General features: G+C 41.7%; 8 protein-coding genes and 1 long non-coding RNA gene across 13 annotated transcripts; 4 read left to right on the plus strand and 5 right to left on the minus strand.

The window, feature by feature from the left end:
- Positions 1–1,690: 1,690 nt before the first annotated feature.
- On the minus strand, positions 1,691–4,753 carry LOC130701645 (hornerin-like). Of its 2 annotated transcripts, XM_057523576.2 has the most exons (4): positions 4,628–4,753; positions 4,230–4,568; positions 2,111–4,163; positions 1,691–2,044 (listed from the first exon to the last, which is right to left on the minus strand). In XM_057523576.2, exons 1-4 carry the CDS (start codon positions 4,631–4,633, stop codon positions 1,935–1,937), a joined length of 2,508 nt encoding a protein of 835 aa, XP_057379559.1. In that variant the 5' UTR covers positions 4,634–4,753; the 3' UTR covers positions 1,691–1,934. The 2 variants fall into 2 exon arrangements, with proteins under 2 accessions (XP_057379559.1, XP_057379558.1); XM_057523575.2 differs by having other exon boundaries at positions 1,691–4,163.
- A 3,196-nt stretch (positions 4,754–7,949) lies between these two features.
- Positions 7,950–9,072, plus strand: LOC130701670 (protein cornichon-like). Its single transcript, XM_057523608.2, has 5 exons — positions 7,950–8,103; positions 8,234–8,302; positions 8,382–8,494; positions 8,570–8,713; positions 8,798–9,072. Exons 1-5 carry the CDS (start codon positions 8,023–8,025, stop codon positions 8,823–8,825), a joined length of 435 nt encoding a protein of 144 aa, XP_057379591.1. The 5' UTR covers positions 7,950–8,022; the 3' UTR covers positions 8,826–9,072.
- A 37-nt stretch (positions 9,073–9,109) lies between these two features.
- LOC130701660 (D-beta-hydroxybutyrate dehydrogenase, mitochondrial-like) lies at positions 9,110–10,497 on the minus strand. The gene is made up of 4 exons (XM_057523598.2): positions 9,979–10,497; positions 9,614–9,766; positions 9,382–9,542; positions 9,110–9,315 (listed from the first exon to the last, which is right to left on the minus strand). The coding sequence occupies exons 1-4, from the start codon at positions 10,457–10,459 to the stop codon at positions 9,118–9,120; spliced, it is 993 nt and encodes a 330-aa protein (XP_057379581.1). The 5' UTR covers positions 10,460–10,497; the 3' UTR covers positions 9,110–9,117.
- Positions 9,738–10,381, plus strand: LOC130701672 (uncharacterized). The gene is made up of 2 exons (XR_009004169.2): positions 9,738–9,876; positions 9,942–10,381. It is a non-coding gene; the product is annotated as an uncharacterized LOC130701672 (long non-coding RNA).
- A 266-nt stretch (positions 10,498–10,763) lies between the features above and the next one.
- On the plus strand, positions 10,764–11,487 carry LOC130701669 (large ribosomal subunit protein uL14m-like). The gene is made up of 3 exons (XM_057523607.2): positions 10,764–11,045; positions 11,107–11,232; positions 11,299–11,487. Exons 1-3 carry the CDS (start codon positions 10,835–10,837, stop codon positions 11,424–11,426), a joined length of 465 nt encoding a protein of 154 aa, XP_057379590.1. The 5' UTR covers positions 10,764–10,834; the 3' UTR covers positions 11,427–11,487.
- Positions 11,488–11,910: 423 nt separating this feature from the next.
- Positions 11,911–13,604, plus strand: LOC130701659 (glutaredoxin-3-like). Its single transcript, XM_057523597.2, has 8 exons — positions 11,911–12,079; positions 12,153–12,258; positions 12,322–12,483; positions 12,550–12,733; positions 12,796–12,923; positions 12,987–13,105; positions 13,165–13,275; positions 13,341–13,604. Exons 1-8 carry the CDS (start codon positions 12,024–12,026, stop codon positions 13,519–13,521), a joined length of 1,047 nt encoding a protein of 348 aa, XP_057379580.1. The 5' UTR covers positions 11,911–12,023; the 3' UTR covers positions 13,522–13,604.
- A 268-nt stretch (positions 13,605–13,872) lies between these two features.
- LOC130701663 (fumarylacetoacetate hydrolase domain-containing protein 2-like) lies at positions 13,873–15,234 on the minus strand. Its single transcript, XM_057523602.2, has 5 exons — positions 14,911–15,234; positions 14,635–14,842; positions 14,228–14,556; positions 14,070–14,157; positions 13,873–13,986 (listed from the first exon to the last, which is right to left on the minus strand). Exons 1-5 carry the CDS (start codon positions 15,084–15,086, stop codon positions 13,924–13,926), a joined length of 864 nt encoding a protein of 287 aa, XP_057379585.1. The 5' UTR covers positions 15,087–15,234; the 3' UTR covers positions 13,873–13,923.
- Positions 15,235–15,439: 205 nt separating this feature from the next.
- Positions 15,440–18,629, minus strand: LOC130701661 (fumarylacetoacetate hydrolase domain-containing protein 2-like). Of its 4 annotated transcripts, none has more exons than XM_057523599.1 (6): positions 18,505–18,629; positions 18,182–18,443; positions 17,812–18,031; positions 17,369–17,700; positions 17,197–17,284; positions 16,961–17,136 (listed from the first exon to the last, which is right to left on the minus strand). In XM_057523599.1, exons 2-6 carry the CDS (start codon positions 18,370–18,372, stop codon positions 17,074–17,076), a joined length of 894 nt encoding a protein of 297 aa, XP_057379582.1. In that variant the 5' UTR covers positions 18,373–18,443; positions 18,505–18,629; the 3' UTR covers positions 16,961–17,073. The 4 variants fall into 4 exon arrangements, with proteins under 4 accessions (XP_059353621.1, XP_057379584.1, XP_057379582.1 ...); XM_057523600.2 differs by having other exon boundaries at positions 18,182–18,439; positions 18,505–18,614; XM_059497638.1 differs by lacking the exons at positions 16,961–17,136; positions 17,197–17,284 and adding exons at positions 15,440–15,646; positions 15,717–15,804 and having other exon boundaries at positions 18,182–18,598.
- A 530-nt stretch (positions 18,630–19,159) lies between these two features.
- LOC130701665 (uncharacterized) lies at positions 19,160–21,270 on the minus strand. The gene is made up of 2 exons (XM_057523604.2): positions 20,975–21,270; positions 19,160–19,845 (listed from the first exon to the last, which is right to left on the minus strand). The coding sequence occupies exons 1-2, from the start codon at positions 21,172–21,174 to the stop codon at positions 19,353–19,355; spliced, it is 693 nt and encodes a 230-aa protein (XP_057379587.1). The 5' UTR covers positions 21,175–21,270; the 3' UTR covers positions 19,160–19,352.
- Positions 21,271–25,927: the final 4,657 nt, after the last annotated feature.

Raw genomic sequence — 25,927 nt, forward strand, 5'->3', positions numbered from 1 at the left:
ACGTTTCGTAGCTTTTTGCTCGTGTCTTTAATTGTTTCGTGTTTCTTGTGTTGATACAACAAACAATAGTTGAGGAAATTCTATAAACTTGCTTCTCATCTTCTTTTGCTGTCGAAATCGTAGTCATCCATGAAATTTATTGAGACTTGTGTTGCTCCCCGAACAACTTTCCTTTTTGGAGGCAAAATGCATTTGTTATTTGATTGTTTTCTACTTATTCAGTTTAACTAGATTAGTTCCATTTTTGTGTTGTCAGTCCATGGAATTCAACTTAGCAAATCATTCAGCCTAGTCATCTTTAATGTTCCATCCCAACACGAGTTGCCAGTGGACCGGAACAAGTTAACACGGTCCATCGCTCTTCATTGTTATTCAAATCTTAATCATTCATCACAAGTGTCCCACTTGTCAAATATTTTAGAACGAACCTAAAGGGAGGAAAAGGACAACACGATTTATTTCACGGCCGCTCATCTTTAAGTGGTACCCAATTTACTCGTTATTTTCTAACCAATATTCAAATGTGTCATCTTAATCTTTCTACAGTTTTCCCATTGAAATATCTGTAATGGACCGAAACAAAAATTTCGTTCCGGCTGAACAAGAAAAATCCAGCCACGACCTAGATAAGTTGGTAAGCATCGGTTGCAAGTTTTGTTATCACTTTCACTGTTTGTTGTTTACTTTTCATGACCTCACGTTGTGTGGTTGTTAGATTTACGCATCGCCACCCATCGCCACCCATCGCCATTTTGTAATATCGAGCGACACGTGGTTACCAGAAAAGTAAGAGACGATCAAACGTTATGAAACATCATTTTCTATTTTTAGTTCCCTCGTAAATGACCGTGACGTTGATTGCCATCAACCAGTCTTACATCATAACTAATTTTGCGTTCCGCTTTGTAATGGCCGCTCTAGTTACATGGGCCGAAGATGTCCAGTCTTGTGCGTTGTGACATTTTTCAAATCAGCTGGATATCACATTTGGGTCCATTCTTCCCCTTTTTCTGATGTGGTTAATAATTTCATTTATTTAAAAGAGCAATTGTTGTAGGAATACAGGAACGCCGTTGTTGGAAGAGAAAACAAGTAGGGCCCATCCAGCACGACTTTCCCTGAGCCTCAATCAAACGATTCATATTCAATCTTTTTATTTTCTTTAACCAACTCCTTTTCCCATCGTGTTGCGTTAAGTAATTGCCATTGCAATTGTGCCAGCTCAACCGCAATTCATTGAGGTATTTTTATATTTTGTTCTTAATAAACTTTGTTGTTAATGTTGTCGCTGCAGGAATGTGCACAAACAGCCCTTGCTTAACCACCGTTTATTATTACAAAAAGAGAAGAGGTAGTGAATAAAGGATTGTTCACGAATGGACAAATCGAGGTAATTAATGAAGGACGATATGGACGAGTTGCAGGAAGGTCGGGATTAAACGGCAAAGTCATGGATTTGGGCAAGTTGAGTTATTATTCATCTTTGGCGACGATAATCATTAATTCCTACCCACATTTTTATTAGACGGCGATGTTGTGGTGTCGTTTGTTTTACACCTTCGAGGAAACAACTGAATCGTTAGCAAAGTGTCCTTAATCGGTAATTTCGTTTTGATATCTTTAGCATTACGTTCATTTGATCCTAGTCATTAACAATTTTCATGTTTTTATTATCCTTGAATAGATGAAATGCTGAGCACTTGTGTATTTAACTTTCGACAATTTTTGCGTATACATTGAGTGAATTAGTCAGCAAAAGTAGTCGAATGATGATTACATTATGGAAGATGAACTATAAGGTAAGCGTTCGAATTAATAAGCCTTGTTATAATCTACTCTATTAGAAATGAATAAGCTTTATAAAAGAACGGGGTGGAGTTTTGTCATCCCGATTGATTGGCAATTTCTTGTTTGTCTTTTTACGTTTAAAATAATTAATACAAACGCCATCCTACAGGAGAATAGACGACAGATCGAGCTCGATTACTGGCCCTTGCGCTGGCTCCCAGTGCGTTACCAGCTGGATATTTGGCAGCATCAACACCTGGAACGTACGATGAAGCAGAACGTTGATTATTGTTTCCAAAGAAGAAAGTCGATGTAGCCTCACCGTACGAAGCCGTTGACGATGCTACTTTCTGCTGTTGTTGGCGGTAATCACCGTGAAATAATTGACCTTCTCCTACGCTGTAAGACGTTTCTTCCACAGATCCTTTCCTGCTGCTGTAACTGTCCGCTGCTGGGCTGGAAGGGTAACTTGAAGCTCCTCCATATCCGGATGCGCTGGCCGATGGTTGTTGGAAAACTGCAGTTGGGGGCATGTAATTTTCAGCCGGTTTGTTCTCGTAATTGGTCGATGAACTTTCGTAACCGGGCTGCTGGGCTGCAGCGTAAGGGGTGGCTGTTCCAGCTGATGAGTAAGTAGCAGTGGGTGGGAGATAACTGTCGGAAGGTTTCTGTACGTTGTCGTATGTTGCAGTTGCTGAACCCGAGGATGGTTGAGATGCAGCCCCGTAGTTGGATGATCCAGCTGTGGATGGATAAGAAGCAGCTGGAGGAGGTGGCAAGTAACTGTTGGAAGGCTCTTCATAGGAAACTGCTGGAGCTAGTGAAGAGGATTGCCCTACAGATCCGTAGTTGGATGATCCAGCAGGTGCCTGATAAACAGCAGCCACAGGAGGTAAATAACTGCTGGAAGGCTCTTCGTAGGGAATTGCTTGCGAAGATCCGTATCCTGATGAAGAAGATTGTTGTGTTGCAGGAGTTTCATAATTCGATGATCCAGCAGCACCGTAGGCCACATTAGCAGTAGAAACGGGTGGAGGAGGTAAGTAACTGTTGGACGGCTGTTCGAACGAGATTGCTGATTGTTGAGGGGAAGTGTAGCTGGATGCTGAAGATTGTTGCCCGGCAGCGGGTTGAGTGTAGGCAACAGTGGGAGGAGGTAAATAACTGTCTGAAGGTTTATTCTGTTCGTAGGAAATTGCGGGTCCCTGAGAAGAAGATTGTTGTCCTGTAGCTGCATAATTAGATGATCCACTAGCAGGTGAAGAGTAGGCAGCAGCTGTGGGGGCAGGAGGAGGCAAGTAACTGTCGGAAGGCTTATTCTGTTCGTACGAAGCTGCAGATCCTTGTGAAGATGAACTAATAGAAGACGGTCCAGCAGCGGAAGCAGACTGATAGGTCGAAGGAGGAGGTGGCAAGTAATTTTCAGATGGTTTCTGCACATTCTCGTACGCTGAAGAAACTTGGGAAGAAGATGATTGTTGTCCAGCATTGCCGTAATTGGCTTGTCCGGCTGGTGGAGGAGGCAAGTAACTGTCGGAAGGTTTAACCTGTTCGTAAGAGATTGCTGATGCTTGGGGGGAGCCGTAACTGGATGCTTGTCCATTAGCTCCATAACCAGCAGATGATCCAGCAGAGGGGGCAGTGTATGCAGCAGCCGTGGGAAGTGGAGGAGTTAAATACCTTTCAGAAGGTTTCTGGATACTTCCACTATAGGCAGCCTGTTGCTGGGATGCCTGAGGTGATGACCCGTAATTATTCTGTCCGGCAGCACCTGCGCCATAAGCTGATCCTTGTTGTTGTCCTCCAGTAGATTTGCTGCTGTCGTAAGAAGATCCTGCCGTGCCAGAAGAAGATCCATAATTGTTGCTACCTGTTGATTGTCCGTAGCTGCTGGTGGGCTGCTGTTGCGCGGGTGAATTAGGAGGTACGTAGGCATTAGTTGTTGGTTTCGGTACGTTATTGTAACTGGATGATCCTTGTGATGACGAACCAATTGCTGATTGTCCTATAGCTCCTCCGTAAGCAGTTGGTTGTTGTTGGTTGAGGTAGTTGGATGAAGAAGTGGCCCCCTGATTGTAGCCGGCAGAGCCGCTGGATGAAGATGGTCCGTATCCAGCCGCTTGTTGTTGTGATGAAGATCCGTAATTGTTTTTAGCTGGAGCTTCGTAAGGTTTGGCTTCTCCTTCGTACTTGACCTCGGCGACGAATCCGCTGTCTCCTTGTACCCGATAGGTAACGACTTGCGTACGTCCATCCGGAAGCAAAACGCGATAGGATCCAGTCACAACATCACCGTCGCTCTTTTCCTGATGGGCGTAGTCGTTGTTGGTTGGCTCGTCTTTCACCGCCCAAGAGAAATCGTAAGGCATTCCCTTCTGTTTTTCACACCAATTAAAATGATGAACGAGTTTCTTTCAAATTAAATCTTAGGGATGTTTTACCTTTGCTGTGTCGTAGGCGTTGCTCGATCCGTATGTTCCGGCTGGGGATTTCTCATTTTGGTAAGTGGCCACTGCTGGTTTATTTTCTTGTTGGTTGTTGTATCCGCTGCTAGCCGATTGTTGATAGGACGAGGTGATGGCCGGATAACCTCCGCCGATTTGTGGCTGTTGGTAAGTACCAGTGGGTTGTTGCTGAATTTGTTGGTTCTGATAATTGGTAGAACGTTCAATCTTTTTGGTCAATTTGCGCAGACCAAAACTGCCGGCCAGTTGATCGTAGTCGATTAACTGAGCGTTGACGATGGCCACCAACCCAATGGCCAAAACGAGTGCGGAAATCTGTTGAAATATTTTACGTTAAAATTCAATCTGCTTTCTTTTGACGAAATCACCTTTACCTTCATTGCAGTTACTTAAAAACGATTGAGGCTTTAATTTCGAGAGTAGAAAGAAAATGAGAGCAGTTGCACGGTCGGTAGCTGAAATGGTTTCTGTGCCAAAAGTGTAAGGACGTGTGTCTTATATACTAGTGGAGAGAGTGTGTGCACAAGATCTAGAGACGACGTTGCTCATCTCTTGCTGGGCTAGTGGTATCGTGGAATGAAACAGTGGGTGGGCGGGAGTCTATAGATTTACCCGCCTCTCTCTCTCATCATTTTTGGCCGCGTGTGAGAGAAGTTTAAAATGAGTGCAAAGGGAAAGTAAGGTCAGGATAATCATCACATCCATAATATAATGTACGCAATTTTCTTCAAAAGTTGTATCTCTTTGCTAGACAGTTTTATCAGTGCGAAGAATCCCGTCGCTGATGAGGGCCGTGTAGGAGTACATCTCGATGAAACGCGGCGTGAGCCACACATGCGGGATTTTGGGGGAGAAATGCGCTCACGATATATTTTGTTTAATATGTGCAGGAGAGTAAACTTGGCGTAGACGAAGAGAAATTTTCGGGTCACCTGCGAAAACGATCGTTTTCTGGCCTTCATTCTCGTGCCAAAAAATGTGATAGCGATTGCGTGTTGTTGGCAGATTCACTTTAATCCGTCATTTGTTTAATTAGCCGAAATTCCGTAATCATATCGAAAGCGCCAGCCATTGTCTAAGATGCGTGTTTCTGATGAGCACCAAAGATGACACCATACCAACATTATGTGTGGCTCGAGATGGGGCATATGAAATCCGTTGTTTTCCCAAACCAAGAAGTAGAGTGAAAGGCAACGTGGCATTGAATTAGACGGCATTTCAGTTTGCATTGTATGAATCGAGGCAACAATGGGACTTGTTATATCCAACAATTCATAACGCGCGGTGATGTCAACTTTTTCCTGTCTTGATTGGGTGATCACTTTCGTCAATACTTGCTCAACATTTTTGACCAAACTTTCAATTTCCGCTTCAAAGCCTCCCAGCTTGTTTCTGCAGTAGAGAAACTGCGTAGTGCTGCAACTCGTTGTGTCTATTTTACAATCATCCATGTTATTAATTTTCATCGGTTGCGGCCCGCCTATCCCCGTTTTTATAGATACAGCCTCATTCGCTCGTTTGATTCACTGTGTGTATAGCCGTAATGATAGTGCTCGATTGCACAGCCATTACGCACACACATAGACATAACAAGACGATAGATCGACTATAATATAGCTTTAATTTCCCCCCTTATTATACATTATTATGATATTGCAACCGGTAATCATCACGAAAACAACATTGTTTACTTTTTCTTTATTTTTCATTGGGCACGCACGCTACGTAAAATCCATTATCGATTTATACGCGAATCTTCTTTCTCTTTATCACGTTACTAAGGAGGGAAAAGGGCGCCAAAACAAGATTTTCCTCTTCAAGAATCGACTTGAGACTATCGAAAAAGAGACATAACACACAATGGATCTTTTTTCTGAAGGCGAACGGTCGATGTTGTGTCTGAACAATACGAGAAAAATAAATAAAAGAGGCTTAATAGTTATAGAGAGAGCATGCCCCATCGTTTTGCTCTACATTGTAAAGCTTTGGCCTACAGTTATTAAGCCGAGTGAGAGAGCGTCGTTCGTGATTTTTCGTCTTGGCCGCCTTGTCGTGACTTTCTCGTTCGTGACACGGGAATATGTACGATGTTATGTGCATCTTGAATAAGTTTGCATAGCCTTTGTCGAGGACGTTATACAGTCCGTCTTCGTTCGTACTCTCTCTCCGCTAAACATTTTTCGTGATAACGCGTGTCAGCTGATGATCATAGCCAGGGAACAGGCGATGCTGCCGTTGTGTTCATCTTAGTGAGACATTGATACCGACGATGTGACTATAGTTCTTTAAACTTGCAAATTTTTACGTTGCCCTGCTTATGCTCCACAAATGGAAAACGGATGGGACTGTCGTCGTTCTGAATTTAGAGGTGAACGCACTAAATTTGAGGGTCATAAAACGATTATCGATGAGTTTAATTATTGCAGTCTACTTTCTTCTTTTCAATAAAATATCGACGAGTCCAAATATCCGTAGCATTGTTCTATTTGAATTGTTACAGCTGATGATTTAAGCGACTGTTTGTGCCAATCGGTAGGGCAGGACATCTGGGACAAAAGACTCTTAATTGCATCTATGAAATGACGAAAAATCGTGTAGAAAACTAATTGCGTATTAAATGCTGTCTTTCAGCATCGCCCACTTTCACATCCGCTACCGAGATTCAAAAATTTCGAAACTTATGACGATGTCATGTCACTTAATCGTAGCCAATAACGAAACCAACAGCTACTTTATTCACAAAAAGAGCTCTATATATTCCTTTTCTTTTTAGTCGTTGAGCAGGTTAAAAGAGAAAAGGTTAACTGCACGACCTCCAAAGTGAGAGAGTCTTGTGTGTGTAACAAGAGGTTCGAGACAACTTAGAAATATAATTGTGACGACAAACGGGGTGGCAACTTAAAAATAAGCAGAGAAAGGCTATTTCGGCACTTTTGACTATATACTTGTCCTATGCCGCTGATTATTAGTGACCGGCATGAACTTGGATACATTTTATGACTTTTACTCAACGCTCATTATTTTCCTGTCTAATTCACCATTTTCCTTTGTGGATAACGAGGCACTCGTAATTGATATGGCTCTACAATTATCATTAGTTTGATTTCTTTTCTTTCTAAAGTTAAAGCCCTTAATTTATTGTTTTTCACCTCCAATCAATTACACACCCACTCATTTAACACTCGCTTCCAGGAATAGCTTTTCTAATAAACCGAAGAAAAATCACATACGTATTGGAAAAAGATAAAAATAGAAAACATTGCGCCACATTGGGCAAAAAATGAAATGATTGGACAGTAGCATTCTGCTCTTTTTTATCCTAAATTGCTCTATTGTCATGAGAAGGCGTAAAATACTCGGCATGTTATTACACGCGTACGAATGTGTCGTACTTTATTAAAGCAAGAATAGAATGGAAATGAAGAACCCGGGCACTGCAGGGCGTCACGGCGATGCGTTTCTACAATCAGTGGTTGTGTGTTCGTCGTGCCGTTCTTCTTCTCTTTCTTTTTTGTTTGTATTTTTCAAGTGTTCGCTTTGCTGTGGTAAATCGAGGAGAAAAAGTTGATTTCTAATGTTTTTCCAGCAAATAATTTAAATCAAAATTCCTTTGTCGAGTTCTGATTTCTCAGAACGTTTAATCGCTCTCATCTTTAATGGCAACGTTGTTTGTACTATTGTTGACGAACGTAACGTCTGCTGCTCCTCAAAAACTTTGGCTGGTTTTTGTTGAGGAAAAGTTTTCTCGTCACGAATTCTTATCTACACCATGGCGTTCACTCTTGCGGCTTTTTCGTACATCTGCGCCCTCGTCCTGGACGCTTTCCTCATCTTCTTTTCTATATTCCACGTGAGAGAAAATTCATCTTTAGTTACTACTACCATTCACTGCAATTATACCGCTTTCATGGCCGTTTTTTTTGTTTCCGCTTTTACTGTTCTTTCATGAATTGAAACTATTGTTTTTCTCCCTATTACAGATCATTGCGTTCGACGAGCTCAAGACGGATTACAAAAATCCCATTGATCAGTGCAGCAGTTTGAATCCGGTGAGATGAACCTTTTGAACCTTATGTGATTATCCAAGCTTCATTATTTCCTCTTTTTATTTGTTTTAAAACTATACAGCTAGTGTTACCTGAATATTTCATCCATATATTCTTCAATTTAATGTTTCTCTTTGCTGGAGAGTGGTTCACCCTCATGTTCAATATTCCTTTGATTGCCTACCATATTCATCGGTACGTTGTGGAGTTATAATAGTCAGTGAATAACATAATCTGTGCTAATATGGTATTTCGTTTGGCATTCTATAGATACTTAAACAGACCTGTTATGTCTGGGGCTGGTTTATATGACCCAACAAACATCATGAATCAAGATGTACTATCCAAATGTCAACGGGAAGGCTGGATTAAGTTGGCCTTCTACTTATTATCTTTCTTCTTTTACCTCTACGGGTAGGCAATTGATTTCACATTTTTTTTTCAATGAAGCCTCACCAACACATTGACGAATCAAATACTTATTATTGTTTCCTGTAGGATGATCCGTTCGCTTATTTCCTCATGAACGTCACGAGCTATGGCGGGGACCATCCCAACTCTTTAGCTAAAAGTCCTAATAAGTTTGTTACTGGATCACCGACAATTCTACGTTTGTTTGAGTTACTTGATCAATTTCCTTTTGCTACTTAGGTTGTTCGATTTTCTTCGCCCTACGGCGTCAGCGAAATGTTGTTGACTGTCTAATCATTTTTGATTTGTGTGTTTCTGCTGGTGTTTCACACCACCCTTAATAATAAACTTCATTTGACAGATGGGGCGTTAATTGTGGAAAGAAAATCTATTAAGCTATTACATTCTCAGATCAATTTGTACTCGACATGGTCACCCCACATTTGCAAAATCAGACGGTCGCCATAGTATGTCGGTAAGAGTTTTGTTACTAACATAAACATTCGAAATCCAATGTCTATATTTGCGTAGTAAGGACGTGGATTTTCCAACAACAGCGAAGATTCCAGTATTTTGTTTAACTTTGCGTCATTCAACGGCTGATCCTACATTAATTTGGTAAGTAAGCTATCTGCGCATTTTCTAAACAAAAGTTTCTAATCTTGTTTTACCTCATTAAGATTTGGAGCAGCAAAATTAGTTTGCAAGTGCTTCTGAAAAAGATCGAAATACTCGCCATACATTTGCTTTTCCTCCTTGTTAAAATTCTTTTTCATGGCTTCTGCATGTTGTGCTTGTGCCGCCAAAATACGAGTACTACCGGGCAAGTTACCTAATAACTCAAACAATGCAAATGATTTACGTGAACGAAATTGACAAATGTCAAGATCTTTTCTCACGCACCAGGATTAATGAGTATAACTTTGCTGTTCCAAGGCCTCATTTCAATTCGGAGAGTATTGGAAAATCCTTCTACGGCATGTTTTGTACCGCAATAGACGGACAAACCCGGTAGACACCAGTTGCCGTTGGCACTTGTGATGTTGATGATTCTACCTGGAAAATGACAGAAATTCCAAATCAACACAAGATGCTTTGATGGGGTCGGTGTTACTAGACTGGATATGATGTTTTCACTGCTGAAATTGGGTGAGGAAATAAATCTAGTAAGTTTAAAAATAAGTTATATTGCCATTAGTATATTGGGAAATTAATGTTATATTTGTATTAGTATGGAATTAAGGAACCCCTCACCAGCACCCACTCACCTTTAGCTTGCCGAATCAATGGTAGAAATGCCTTTGTGACTCTCAGCATACCCATAAAATTCACTTGCACCTGAGATTCTATTTGATAATCTAACTGCCAATCAAAGTGCCCATATACCAAGACACCTGCATTATTTATGAGGGCCCATAGAGTTGTTTCGGTATTCTGTAGATTATCTTTAACTATTTGCAGAACATTTTCAATATCAGTTGGCTTGGTAACATCCATCTGAACAACGAAAATATTTGGATAATTTTGTTGCATAAAGTTGGCCCCATATCCTTTGAGATCCAAGCACGTCGCTATGACGTGAAAGCCCAACTTTTCTGCAGCGATGGCCATCGATAGTCCTATGCCCGAGTCGCAACCAGTGATCAAAACACTTTTCCCAGACGGACCACATTTTTTGTGTGCACCACGTTCGACGAACTTGTACATCAAGCAACCCACGGTAACAGCCAACAAAAAAAATCCGTACATTTTCACTGTGTATATGTGTCAAACGCAAACGTTTGAAAGGAATCGAAATACGAAATAGTGTAAGCCACACGCCTTGTTGTCTGAGAACTGAAAATCATTAATCAGTAAAAGGAAAGCTGGAAACTGAAAACCATAAAAGCAAAAACAAAAAATAAAACATGGTAAACAAAACGAAATGTATTTTCAATGTTTCCGCGGGATTTCTGAGTAAATACATTTTATTATTTATATATTTGCATAAAATTTAAGGTTTCTGGATACTGGACGGGAATTGGGCAACGTGAATCTTTTGAAGCAGTAGATGATAGATCCAGCAGACGACATTTCTGCTGGAAACATTCAGACTGCATCTTTTATGCTACTTGAGGGGCAATCATGACTTTCCAAATGCAGAATTTTGCACGAATTTTACAGTTTTCAGTTCCTTTTTCTAGGTCGTTTCACCAGTGTCAACCCCTGAACCAAATACAATTACTCACGAGACTTCGTGTGGTAGATAATAGCACTATTGGCAAGGAAGCCATGCTTGAAGGCAGGCCTCCAAAATGCATTCACGTCTATAACAAAACTGGCATTGGCACTATTGGTATGTCCAGTATGTATTACAGGTTTTATTCACCTAATATTATTTGAATTCTTTTTTGTAGGAGACAAAGTGTTGGTGGCCATCAAGGGTCAAAAGAAGAAAGCTGTCATTGTTGGTGTGAAGCAAAAGCAAAAGCCCCTTGTTCCAAAATTTGACAGCAACAACATAGTCTTGATAGAAGATAATGGTATTGTCCTTTAGTTATATTCCTAAGACACAGAAAAGTGGAAGCTTAATTCTTTTTAAAATCTAGGTACACCAATTGGAACACGAATTCATGTTCCAGTACCCTCTATCCTCAGGAAGATTCTCAAGGGAAGAAGTGTAGCTAAACAAATTGATTTCACAAAACTCCTATCAATAGCCACAAAATTTGTGTGAAATTGTACCTCATTGCATAGTATTGTCAAAATAAATAATCTACAAATAGAAAGAAAAATAATTAAGAGATTTTCTATCCTGAGACAACAACTACGGTGATATGCATCATTCATGTCCCAGGTTTACATAGGTCTACCCTCATGCTGAATCATGTTTCAATAGGTTTATGAGAGATGTTTAAATTGAATTTCACATTTTAAAAATTCCAGAGCTCACTTGAACATTTCTGTAGATGTTGGAATTCAGAAATGAAAGGTGCTGAATTTGTTTTGAGATAAAAAAATAAACAGGATTTAAATATATAATCTAATAAAAATAATGAGTTCTTTCCGGTCTCGAAAAATAGGATTAATCCGACTAATGCATACATTTAAAATTTCATTTTGTAATTGTAGGGAAACGCATTAAATTATTGGTAGTAGGTCGCCTGCAATTTCCCTTGCATTACGTTATACATAATTATGCTAATTTTTGCAGGCGCGATAGGCGCCAAATTTTCTTTCGTCTGCCCGATTTTCTCTCGACAAGTTCTAGATCTACCAGTCTATCGCGCGCGCTTTTACAGTCAAGACGTCCGTCTTCCAAGTCACGTAAACGATGGCTGATACTGGAGTTGTGGAATTAACTTCTCAAGAGCAGTTTGACTCATTTGTGTAAGATTACAATTAATTCTTTAGTTTTGCAATGCTATTGATTTTTGAAAAACTGATTTCGTTCATCCCACAGAAAAAATCCCAAACTCGTGGTGATTCACTTTTTTGCCGATTGGGCTTCAGAATGCCAACCGATGAACGAGGTTCTAGAAGCCTTGTCGAAAGAACAAGAGCTAAAGGTTAAATATGCCTATCAATGTATTTCTTTTCCATACACATAATTATTATGGTTTTTATTTCAGGGGGTCTTGTTTGCTAAAATTCCTGCGGAAAATTTCCCCAAAATTTCTATGCAATGCAAGATTTCAGCTGTCCCAACATTCCTTTTCTATCTCTCGGGAAAGTTAGTTGATCGTCTCGATGGTGCCAATGCAGCCAAACTGACTCAGATGGTTAAAAACAATGTAAGACATAAAGAACCATTACACCTATTAGACATGATAATTACTATACTTTTAATTCTATTGCAGAATGCTAAAGCACAAACTCTTGAGGCTGCTTCTGCACCTGTCTTGCCAGGAGATGTCAAGCCTGTGGAGGTTGCTGTAACTACCAAAGCAACTAGTGGAAGCTCTGACGAAATTCTGAAAAAGTTGATTAACCAAGCACAGGTCATGTTGTTCATGAAGGGGAATGCTGAGAATCCCCAGTGTGGTATGCTAATTAGTCGTTAGCCATTGGAGTTTATATGTACAAAGTTTAATTTTATTTTATAGGATTTAGTAGGCAAGCTGTAGCTTTGCTGAAAGAACTTAAAGCTGAATTTGGTACTTTTGACATTTTCACTGATGAGAAAGTAAGACAAGATTTAAAGACGTACTCCAACTGGCCAACATATCCTCAGGTATAGATGCATATTAAATAGACTGTGGAAGTATTTAACAAAAGATGTAAATCACATGCACAGCTTTACATCAATGGTGAATTGATTGGTGGGCTAGATATTATGAAGGAAATGGCGGCCAGTGGGGATTTGGCAGAAATGTTGCCCAAGAATACGCAGAAAGCTGGCACTTTGGAAGAACGGTAATCTAGTCTAAAAAATTTCTCGTAGGTCTTCGGTTAAATATTACAATTATTTTCAGTTTGAAGCAGCTAACCCATAAGGCATCACTAATGGCCTTCGTCAAAGGCGACCGCAACGTTCCCAAATGTGGATTCTCCCGCCAATTAATCGAGATTCTCAACGAAACCAAGTAAGTCCAGTCCCTTTTAAATTTCTCTTCTTGCGCTATCGAATATACCATCATGTATGGTGTAGGTTGCCGTTTGAAACTTTTGACATCTTGACTGACGAGGATGTGAGACAGGGCTTAAAAACGTTCTCCAACTGGCCCACGTACCCTCAAGTTTACGTAAAGGGCAACCTCGTTGGTGGTTTGGACATAATCAAAGAATTGCGTGAGGGTGGCGAACTCCTGTCAACATTAAAGGGAGAGTAGAACAACTCATCGCCGCTTTAAAAAACATTTTTGATGGTTTGTTGTGTTCTAGCTACGCTTCAATATAACAGGTCCGTCGCGAGCATCAACACTCTTTTCATTCAAATGTAATCGAACCTGTTAACGTTCGATTACATTTTCAAGACGTCTAGGCCTGTTGACGACACAGCATTTTGTTTTTAGATCGTCCGTTTTCCTTTCGATCGACCGTTTTTACACGTTTTGCTGACGAACGCTACACGGGCACTCAATGACGTTTGATGCACCGTTCTCCATTTTGCCTTGATTTTTTGCTCTTTGAGTCTGCAAACTTAACGTTCAAGTATATTGATGAGTCGACGAGGTTGAGAGACGATTCTGAAATTGGTATATTGAATACTAGACACCGAAGGTAGGCAGCTCTTAAACAATTTGGTTTCGGATGATACCTAATTGTTCAACTTGGCATTCTACGACGTCCCCTTTCTTTGAAGTTTGTCGAGGTAAAACAAAACAAAAAAACAACAATTTAGCAAATTTTTTTGGCACGAAAGTAGACAAAGAATTACCTTTAGAAATTGGGGAGGTTTTGTAAATCCACCACACCCAGGGGGTGTTCCAGTTAGGATGATATCACCAGGAAGAAGGGTGCAAAACCTGTCGGTCCAAGAAAAGTGAATGAGGTGCCGAAAAAATATAAATGTTTTTTTTTTTCTTCTTTTAATACTTGGACAAAAAAGCGATGCAGCTGTAAACTCCATGTATTAACTGATGTGTGTTGCTAGTTTGCTTGATTTCACCGTTGACACGGCATGAAATTGCTAACTTGTGTGGGTCGGGTATCTTGTCAGCTGTCAGAATGCTTGGTCCAATTGGACAAAAGCCATCCATTGTTTTGCCTAAAAGCCATTGGCCACCGTTTTTTTTGTGCCAATCGAGTGCAGTAATATCGTTTGCAACCGTATATCCGAAGACGCAATCTTTTGCTGTTGTGGCGTCAAGATTTTTACCTTTTTTTCCAATTACAACAGCTAGTTCAGCTTCCCAAAATACCTCCTAAATAGAGATTGTTCGAGACTTTCTTTTTCATGTCAAAAGTGATAAACATTCATCATTTTTGATATTTTAACCAACCTTTGAGATATCAGGATGATCTATGTTGTCAAATGGCCCAGTTATTGAACTGGAGAACTTTGAGAAAACTAGAGGCTCCTCTGGGGGTGCGAATCCCAATTCTTTACATGTATCTTTGTAGTTTAGGCCAATGCAGAAAATCTTGTCTGGTGATGTAATGGGAGCTAGCAATTGGCACTTGTTGCTGCTAGTCTCTTTATTTGCTAAACTAGACCAACATTTTTGTGTCATTCAAAGGTTACTTTTTGATTACTAGTAATTTGGAAGAAGACATACTTTTTTCTTGCTGTTTCAATCAGGCCATTTCCGCCTAATTTCGTTAAAGCGTCGACCATAGAATGACAATTGGGTAGTGCATCACTGAGGTCCACTATGCCACCACTCTTTTTTTGAAGCCCAATTCTTGTTGCCTTGATCGTATCTTTGAGTAACCGGAACTGAACGAATCGCATTTTTATGAGTTGAAGCCAATTCTCGAATTGTGTCCGGGGAAAAAATTCTTGTTTTTAATCTATGAATTGAATCGCGGTTCAATTGTCATGGATGTCTCTTGCACTTGCTTTTTGCTAACCTTTAACTTTAGTTTTCCATGTGTGGAAAACTTTTTATTTTCTACACATGCAGAAGACGAAAAGTTGTTTTTCTATATTCTGCGTTCGCCGGCCGGTAGGTGGCGCAGATCACATTTTGTTTGTTTAATAAGTAAAGCAAATTCAAATTCTTAGTGGGTCAACAAATCTTGGCTATCGAGCAAAAAAAAACAAAAGAAACAAATTACGCTAAATGATTCACTCTTTTTAAAATCTTTTATTAACCGTTGCTTTTATTATAAGTGCGGTTACAGTTTTATTGGTGAAATTGCTTCTTACAGAAAGGTTCTAAGCATAATTTATTTCCGACGTTTTTTTGGCCATGTTTTTTTTTTTGACGTTCTCAGATTTGAATAGAATCATACAACTTGGTTGCGAATTATGCCAATATTTTCCACTTCGCATTCCACCACGTCACCTTTCTGAAAGAAGAGAACAAAAGAAAAATGTGTTGTCGCTTTGAATATGACTTTGATTGATTGCGTGGAAAACCTTGAGAAAGAGAGGTGGTTTGGCAAAAGCCCCAACTCCAGGTGGGGTTCCAGTTAGAATAATATCGCCCGGCTGTAACGTGCAAAACCTTGGAAAACATTTTGATTATGCGGAAGCCATTTTGTAAGAATCGGTAGGGGGGTTGTAATACTTTGAGAGCCAGGCAACGCAATCGTAGACTCCGTGGACAAGTTGGGCGGTCGAGCTGTTTTGTTTTAGTTTTCCGTTTACCCTGCACGAAATTGCTAATTTATGGGGATCAGGAATTTCGTCAGGCGTAACGATGCTGGGCCCGATAGGACAGAACCCGTCCATAGCTTTTCCGAGAAGCCATTGACCACCGTTTCTTGCGAACTGCCAATCTCGCGCTGTCACATCGTGTGCCACCGTGAAGCCGAAAATATAATCCTGGGCCGAAGTGGCATCAATATTTTTGCCTCGTTTCCCGATGACTACAGCCAGCTCAGCTTCCCAGTCTAATTCCTTTTGACATGACAAACCAACTTTGGAATGGGTGAACTGTTGATTGATGGGGAGGGGGAAATGAAGTGTTGTGTTATTATTACCTTTGTCATTTCTGGGTAAGGGATATTATCAAAAGGGCCAGTTATGCAGCTGGGGAACTTGCTAAAGAAAATGGGCTGTGGGGGCACTGGCTTTCCTGTTTCTTCGCAGTGATCTCTGTAATTTAATCCAACACACGCAACTTTGCTGGGTGATGTGATTGGAGCCATTATTTCGCAGTGGCTGTTGGCTTCTTCTTCACTAGACGAACTTTGAAAAACATTTCTGTTACCTTTTCAATTTGTTGTTGCAAAACGTTACTTGAATAATTCATACTATTGTCGGGCTCTTTCGACCAAGGCCTTTGGTCCTAATTTGGTCAAGGCATCTTTCAACGAACTGCTACTTGGAAAAGCTTTGCTCAGGTCCACTATTCCACCGTTCGTCTTCTGCAATCCAATCCGGGTCGCTTTTGTCAAATCATTTAGAAGTCTAAATTGTACGAAGCGCATATTGAATTTGATTGTCAGGGTATTCGGTTAGACAGTTCTTTTCTTTTTTCTTCACGATGGAAGCACTTGCGACAAGACGACTCTAAAAAAGCAGACGACGACAGGCTAATGTTTTCATTGCAACTTTTGTTGGTGTCCGCCAGATGGAATCTTGCCCAAGTGGCACAAGTGTCGGATTTTATTCGTCATTCTGGTAGTAATCAATCGACGGCAGGGGTATACACGCTCTTTTTCATTGCTGTATTTTATTGGACGAAACACTAAAATGCTCTTTCCGTACTAAACCCCCTTTTTTTTTTTAATGCGCCGTTGATCTACCAAAAACGTTGGCTGGGTTGACTTCATATCACCGAGTTTCGGATGATTCCTATGTTCTCGACCTCGCATTCGACGACGTCGCCACTCTGTAGATCAACGCATTAGCGTACGGGTTTATTGCCAATAAAACGAAAGAGGACACGTACTTTTAAGAATTGAGGAGGTTTGGCAAATACACCGACACCTGGAGGTGTTCCAGTCAGGATAATATCGCCGGGCAGTAACGTACAAAACCTTGGAAAAGAATTTGCGATTTTAAAAGTAAAGTAGAAAAGAAAAAAAAAAAGATTGAAAGTCTTTCTTGAGAGGTCTGAATACTTAGAAAGCCAAGCGACGCAATCATAGACTCCGTGAACAAGTTGAGCGGTCGTGCTGTTTTGTTTCACTTGTCCATTGACTGTACAGGAAAGGGCCAGATTGTGAGGATCGGGGATCTCGTCGGCCGTCACGATGCACGGCCCAATAGGGCAGAATCCATCCATGGCTTTGCCGAGAAGCCATTGGCCTCCGTTCTTCCTCAACTGCCAATCGCGAGCCGAGACGTCGTGAGCCACTGTGTATCCGAAAATGTAATCCTTTGCCAAAGAGGCGTCGATATTCTTTCCTTTTTTGCCGATCACCACGGCCAGCTCGGCTTCCCAGTCGAGTTCCTTTTGTTTTTGTTCCGTTTTGTTCATGTCAAACAAAACGCAATGAAGCCGTCAGTTTTTTTTTCTTCTTTCGAATGTTGATGAATTACGGTTTTGCATTACAACAAGTACCTCGGACAAATCAGCAGGGGAGGGAATATTGTCGAACGGTCCAACGATGCAGCTCGGGAATTTGCTGAAAACGAGTGGCTCTTTGGGTATTGGCACGCCCTGTTCTTGGCAGTGATCCTTGTAGTTCATTCCGATGCAGGCGACCTTATCCGGAGACGTGATGGGGGCCAACAGTTGATATTTTGACTTGTCCAACTCTTGATTTAGTTGCGTTTCCATACTAGGCAAATGTCATTTGATTTTTGAAGTTATTTTTCATGTCGTTTTTCAAATGGTTATCATATGGAAATGTAGCTCTTTTTCGGTTGAAAATGGAGCACTACACTTTGTTTTTTGTTTTTGTTTTGTTTTTGGAAAATGTTGATAATACCTGCTGGCTGCTGTATGCATGACACCTTGGCTACCTAATTTGGCCAAGGCATTCACCATGTTGATGGGTCCAGCGTTGGGCTGTTGCAACGCACTTGTGAGGTCCAGCACGTTGCCGTTGTCCTTGTTGTAAATGCCGACTCGAATTGTCTGTTGTGAGTCATCTAGAAGCCGAAATTGAACGAATCGCATTCTTTCTCGAATTCCTATTTTCGATAGGAGTCGACGAGTCAGTCGTCACTTTCCGATTGCACGACGTCTACCTGCGTCAGATTCTTGCGAAATAACAGGGCAAAAGAAAAACGTATCTGTAAAGCAACTGACTGGCAAAGTGTTGATAAGCTTGCAATTGAGGTCGCTGGCCACACGTTCTCTTTTGGGTCTGGTCGAATTAAAAGTACTGCGAGAAAGCCATCGGCTGGAATGTTGTAGTCTCTTTTTGTTTCTCGTTTGCCTTTTTGACGGACGTGACGTGAATCTGTTGGATGTTTTCCTCATTCGTTTTTATCGTTGGCAACTAGATGGCGTCTGAACTTTGAATTACATTTATTCCTTGCTCGTCAAAGTTGTCGAATCGAAAATGACTTGTTGGAAGTCGAACCAACCCAAACTTCTTGCTTTGCGTTTGGTGTTGATTGACCCTAGTATTTTGGTGTTGATCGAGCGCTCGTTTGCCACGCTATAGCGATCAAGCCGAAACCGCTTGTGCCATTGAGGAAAGTTACGAGGTGCGAGCCAGGGGCTGTCGCTCGGTCGGTCGGTCGGTCGGCTGGCTCGTTCCGTTTAACTGCCCGCCCCGCTCAAACATTTGTAAACGGCAAGTTTGAGTCGTCCAGCCCAGTCGTTGCTTCACCGTTAGACAGCCAGCCAAGTCGTGTATTCATTCAACATTTTTCCTTTTCGTTTATTTATTTTTATTTTTTAAAAACAGAAATAGCATAGCGTCGACACCCCTCCACCCATGTTTTTTTTCCTCGGAAACGATACAGAAAACAACTCTTATTCAGACAAAACATTTCGCAAACAGCCGCCGTTCAACAACACATGTTTGCGTTGTGCATATGTTGTTGGCAAAGAAAAAAAAAAAAAAAAAAAAAATAAAAAGACGAATAACAAGAAAGAAAATGGGGGACAAAGATGCGTTGTAATGGTGAAGAGGACACAGGAAGTAGCTATAATGGTCGTTGTGGCGATTTCCAGGATTTTTTCCCTTTCTTTTTCTTTCTTCTATTCGTACTGCTGTCGTGAAAGCGTCGCCGCCAGGGAAGGAGTAGCAATTTTTTGGCCAGGGTGTCACGCAAGTGGCGCCAGCCGCTGCGTAACATGAGGTTGCCGTCGACGTAGCCCATTTCGCTGTACAGGCTCTGCTGGTCTTGCTGCACTTTGTGAATTAAACGCTCCAGCAGACCGTTGCCCTTTGAGAGGGAGGCGGACGATTTGGCGCGGCCCAGCTTCGTTTTGCCCACCGTCAACGGGATCAGGAAGATGAAGGCCAGGTAAATGGTTCCGCCCGGCGTCAGCGGGTTGAATGTGCTCAGGCTGCGCCCTTCCATCGCCGCGCTTTGGCTTCGCTCACGATGGCCGATGCGCTTGTTTGATCTGGCCGCGAACAATTCGTTACTCTCTTGGTCGTCGGCGCTCTTGTCGTCGTAGCTGCCATCCATCCTGGGGTTACATGATTACATTTCGGCCGATTAGATAACGTAAGGGGACGTCAGGCAAAGTCAGATGCAGTGCGCCAAAATGAAAACAATGCTAATTGGATTTTGATTGAGCGTCGACGTCGAAGTGGGCCGTTGAATGAAGATTGAAAAGGGGAGCCGTCGTTCATATGAGTATCAGAACTGGCATTAAATGCAGGGGCGAGGGGGGGGGGTGGCCAATAATAAAAGAAAGAAAAGAAAAAAAAAAAACATAAAAAAAAACCAGCACATCTCTAGTGAATCAATCAAACGGACCAACAGGGTGGAAACGGACTTTCAAGGATGATGACGTTATTACACGTCAAAGAGTGCGCGTGTGTGTAGGTGTCCCGATAGGAAACGAAATGCTCGTGAAACCAGAACGCGTACCCACAACCTGGGCTTAATTTTTTGTGTTTTTTCTTTTTTTTTTTTTTTTTGTCTCGCCTAATCATCGAATTGTTGGCCAATCTTAGTCGCTGCGTTCAATTGAGGACTTTTTGGATGGTTAAGCCATCACGGCGCAGCCACCGAGGTTAATCTGGAGGGGGGTGTCAAATACCACATCATTGGGGCGGCATTTGCTTCTATTGAAATGAGGTCCACGTGAGACTTGACAGAGAGAAGAAAACCTCAATGTCGGTCAAGGATGTTGTGGTTTTTCTCTCTCTCTCTCTCTCTCTCTCTCTCTCTCTCTCTCTCTCTCTCTTTTTTCAAATATTCTAATTTTGTCGACTCTTTTCATCCGTGCATTTGTAATGCGGTTATTCAAGCGCAGGGAATCGTCTTTAAATGCGTCGACAACGTTCAGTTGAATGCGCCAAAGAAAACCGATTCGTCACATTCGCGCCCATTTTTTTTTTTTTTCTCGCTTTGGCCGCTGCACGTTTTCCGAAAAAAAAAACAAAAAAAAACATGTCTCGCCATTCCAAACGATGTGTTTTTTTTTTTTAAATTTTTTTATCTACAGGAATTTCTTTAAATGGACGGCGTTTTTGTCCTTTGACGTTGGCGGACGTTCGTCGCTAACTAACTGCTTGATGGCATTTTGATGTTTTGCAATTGAAAGGGGAGGGAGGGAAACAAAAAGAAGGGAAACATTGTCTACTCACCGGCCGTCATTTTTGTCGAGATGAAAAATGGGATTTGTGTCTTTGATTCGATTGCGTCCGCTGGAATCATCGACTGACGTGTGATACTCTCCGATGTAGAATTCGGCTGCCACTCTGTTGGCGATCAACGAGAAGACGACGAAGGTTAGCAACACAAAGGTCATGGTCGTCACTTGATGGTCATATCGAATCGCCTTCATGATTATCCATCCATTAGACGTCTTGTTGAATGGCTACTACCACTTTGCCAATGCTGAAGCATCAGATGAGAGCAACGCAAGGGGCGAAATGGAGAAACGGTCCGGACGATCCTTTGTCTGAACATCGACTGCCACTCGATCTATACCATCCGTATTATTATTATTTTTTTCTTTCTTTCTTCCTTCTTCTTGGTTTGTATCGAGATCATCCAACCGACAACGAGTAGGTAGCACCCACCTGCTCATCCGCCGACTTTTTTTTTTTCTTTCGTTCTCCTTTTTATCTTTTTTTTTTTCTTTTTACGAATTTGTTTTGGTTGTTTGTATTCAACTGGCGTGCCGTTTGGGAGAATTTTGATTCAATGAACTTTATCCGCCATATCGTTGCGGCAAATGTTCACAGATCCGACTTGCTTTTCTTATTGTTTTTAAACGATCAAATTATGGAAATGTACCCCTCTTATCGATTTTTTTTATTTTATTTTTTTTCTCTGGGGTTCTTCCTTTTTTTTTTTTTTCTCTCTCGCTGCTTATGGAACGGTTGCAACATCAGAACAAAAAAGCGTAGAAACCCCCACCGTCATTGGGAGGTTGGGCTCCGGTGATCACTAGCGTCGTCTTATGGAGCGAGCGCGTAGATATTGTGTCGCCTTAGCTCCATCGAGCTAAGCAGGAAAAAAAAAAAAAAATAAGAAGGTGGTGGTGGCGGCTGGGCGTTCGTTCGTTCCCGGCCACTGATCGGCCTAATACCAGCCGTGTATAGAGACGCGCAGCGCACGCGGTTTGACTCGATCTAACGGGAATTGTTTCACGGGGGCTTCTTCTTTCAAGGCAATGAAAAGACGTACCTTTTCTTTTTCTTTTTTTTTTTTTTAACGAAAAAAAAAATAAAATAAAAAGAGGGTGGTGGTGGTGGTGATAAAACACACAGAAAAAAATGTAACTGTGATATTAGTCACTGGTGTAGTCTCTTTTTTTTTTTTGCTTTTGCTGCCGTTCTTGTTGGATTGCGCAACAGCGAGACAATATGATTGTGTTCCACTTTTTCATTATTCTTTTCTTTTTCTCTTTTCCTCATTTTTTTTTTTCTTTCTGGGGTAGAATAAAAAAAACAAAAAAACTTCCGCTTTGTCCGTTTCGTGTTGCGTTATGCTCCACCAATCACTTAGGCAAAGTTTCATCAGACGACAACGACATTTATACACAAACTTTTGCCTTCCTCCTCCTCCTCGCCCATCAGACACAAAACGCGAAAAAAAAAAGAAACGGGATTTGGAATGAGGTCATAGAAAAGAGTTTCATTATGCTAAAAGTATCCGCTTCCGGCCTTCCATCTTCTCCCCCCCACCCGCCTACCACCCCATATGAATGGATTGTGCAGCGAACAAAACGTTCTGATTCCTTCTCATTGCCGGAGATTGGCAATCTCCGGCAAGCGCATCTCTTGTCGTCTTTCTCCTGCGTTTAATGGCCAGCTTTGAATCGCTTCCACAAATGTTGTTGCCTCTTTTTTTTTTTTTTTTTTTTGTTTTTAAACGAAAGACCCAAGTGGACCTGCTGCCAGAGGAGAAGGCCGCTTATTGTGTTTCGTCATTTATTTCACTTTGCACTGCCAAATGGGCGTTATTATTCTTTTTCGTTCAACCAGTAAATAAATAGATATATAGGGGTGTCGTTTCCTGCGCAGAGCGGCCAACGTCTGGTGGCCAGTCGATAAGGTCCCCCATCTTTTTCTTTTTCCCTCCCGTTTTTTTTTTTTTGTTTTTATTTTTTTTTTTGTTTTGCTGTTGTGTATTCTCGTGTTTGATGAAATGAAACCAATAACTCGTCGTTGTCGACTATAATGGTCGGGGCGTTACTCTTTCGATGTGTTTTTTTTTTTTTTGTCGAAGCCAAGTGACTAGTCGGATGGATACGACATCGGAAGGATCAAATGGCAAGCAATTCATCAATAAGCGAATCTCGTGCCGAGTCTCTTTTCGCTCCCTCTGCGCCGATAATGGCGCAAACTTTTTGCCATTTCCCCAATCGATTTAGGATAGGCACTCCCGTCTTTTTTTTTTTTTTTTTTTTTTTTTTCTTCTTTGTGTTCATTGGTTTTCTTTTTCTGTTTTGTCTTTCTGTTGCAACTGCGAACAATCTTCAACTGTCTTCGTTTGGTAGTAAAAGAGGGGAGAGCCCAGTAGTCAGAAGAGACAAAGAGCTTGCCGAAATCCTTGACGAGAGAGGTCTCTCTCATCGTCGTGATCATTCATCACCGCTCGCTTTTCGCTCCAAAAATACCAAAAAAAAATGTGGAAGCTTTGCGTCACATTGGCGACAAGCTTCGGCTACCACCAGTTGTCTGCTCGCATTGGCCATTTGTTTTGTTTTTGTTTGTTTCGTTTGTTTCGTTTGGGCCGTTTGATTAGGGGCGGGTGAGGGGGGCCACACGGTTTGTGTGGCGTCGCTAATATGGAAGACGGTGGCTGCTTCCGATGGATCGAAGCGATTTGTACACGTGAATGAAAGATAAACAATGGACGTAATAGAGAGAGAGAGAGAGAGAGAGAGATGATGGACCCATTATCTGTTTGATTTGACTTGTTTGTATTGCACTTGGGGTGTCGGCCGATGTCGATTAGAATGCGGCGTCTCGTGTTGGATGCGTTCGATGGACGCGCAAAGACGATCCTTCACCCAATGCGATTCTATAAATAGGGGGCTAGGATAATAGGAGCAGTAAAGGCCAATCGAGAAAGTGGAATGGAATCGCGTCTAAAAGAGCAGAGGAGCGAAACAAGAGGAAGGATAAAGGTCAAATAAAAATAGCGCGCACACACACACACACACACACACACGCACGCAGTGTTTACGGCTTTGCGCATCTGCTGCTGTTTGCATGCAGGCGGCGCCATTTTTCGAACGGCAAAAGGCGGCGTCGATTTATGCGTGTTTTGACAGGTGCCTTGTTCTCTCAACTCGACTGCACTTTGACTTGTTGTTCGGCTCGCACATTTTCGTTCGTTCGTCTTTTTTTTTTTCCAAACAATACGGCCCCAACGGTGGATTCTGTTGCCGCTCCCCCTTTTCTTTTTCGTTTTTTTTTTTTTTTGTTTTTTTTCAAACATTTTGCTCGTACTCCATGGCACTCTCGGTTTCCTCTCTTAGTCTTCGTCTTTGAAATGATGCAAACCAGGCAATTTGACGAGCAAAGAAAACAAAGGAGACTGACGTTTCCTCCGTCCGCCCCGTTTTACGTGCGTCTTTGTGTGTCGTTGCATCTGCCTTTTAGTCGGCCATCCGGCCGTTGTCAATCGATCATGACGCAACAACACACGCGACAACCTGACAAATGCATTTCCATTTGTTAAGTCCACTGTGTAATTTCTTTCCTCCCTTTTTTGCCTTGATCGGGCAAAAAAAAAAAAAAAAAAAAAAAAAAAAAAAATGAGAGCAAAAGGACCTTCCTTTTTTTTTTGTTTCCATTTGTTGCAAACAACAAGAACCAAAAAAAGAAAAGGCCTATGATGTGTATAATGGGGTGGAGGGAAGGCCGTAGTAGACGAGTTATGTATTGTTTTCTATTAGAACCATCAGCATCCATTTTCTGCAGCACCGGATGTGCCGCATTTTTTGGTGTGTCTCTCTCTCTCTCTCTCTCCCTTTCTCTCTCTCTCTCTCTCTCTCTCTTTCATCTCAAAGTTAGCGGGACACAAGTTTATGTATGAGACTAGCGAAACGATCGTCTGTCTCTTTTCTCTGCGTCTGGGATGGATAGATAGGATGAAGCAAAAGGAAGACGGGGGGTGCAGAGCAGAGCAGAGCAGAGCAGACTTAAGACGAATATATTTATTCGTCGAAAGGGAAGAAGCAAAAAAAAAAAAAAATAAGATGAAGAGTTGTATAAGCTGGCTGAACTTTAATAACTTGTGTGTGTGTGTGTGTGTGTGTGTGTGTACACAGTACGTATGGAGGATGAGTCAGGCGCGCGCGGGAAATTTGAATCTGTCGCGCTTGTTTGATGTATGCAAACACACGCAAAGTTAAGTGGTGGTAGTTAGGGCCGGCGGATAGACGACATGCCATGTAGGAGGAAACGAGGAAAAGCTATAGCGACACTATGACGGACTAGACCATTGGCTGCTGTGCTGCACGTCGTCGCCCATATAACCACGTAGATCAAGATTGTCCCCTAACTATTTAAATTTTTTTTTTTTTTTTTTTCTTTTCCCTCTCTCTCTTTTTCGTCTTGTCGTTGGCAGCACTCCCTCAGTGGTCGTTTCTTTCCGGCCGCCAATCAGACACACATAGCAAGTGACTGTGTGTTTGTGTGTGTGTGTGTGTGGCAGCTGGGTCAACAATCCATTTGGTATTCTTTTACTTTGCTTGTTCGCAGTGTAGGCACACACACTTTGCGTATCTAATATTTGATATTTGTTTTCACAGATTTGGGCAGGCATTTTCTGTTTTGTTTTGCTTGCTTGCTTGCTTGTTTGTTTTCATTGTCTCGGACGTTGGACACACATTATGTTTTTGCGTTATAGAGGGCGGCTGCGTCCATTAGCCGGCCGGACGACAGATGCCCGACGTTTGTGCGTGCCTTGTACCGCCGAATAGTAGTCGAATCTTGTCCGGTTCGAGTGTTTCTATCCAGTTGAGCCGGATGGCGATTTGAACTGCCATTTGGGCTGTTCCGTCATGTCGTGTCATATTAGGTTCAATCGCGATGGCGAGCGGATCAGATTCGAGGCTTTGATTTGGCAATTAAGAC

This window comes from Daphnia carinata, chromosome 2, assembly GCF_022539665.2.
Source record: "Daphnia carinata strain CSIRO-1 chromosome 2, CSIRO_AGI_Dcar_HiC_V3, whole genome shotgun sequence".
Classification (NCBI taxonomy): Eukaryota; Metazoa; Arthropoda; class Branchiopoda; order Diplostraca; family Daphniidae; genus Daphnia; species Daphnia carinata.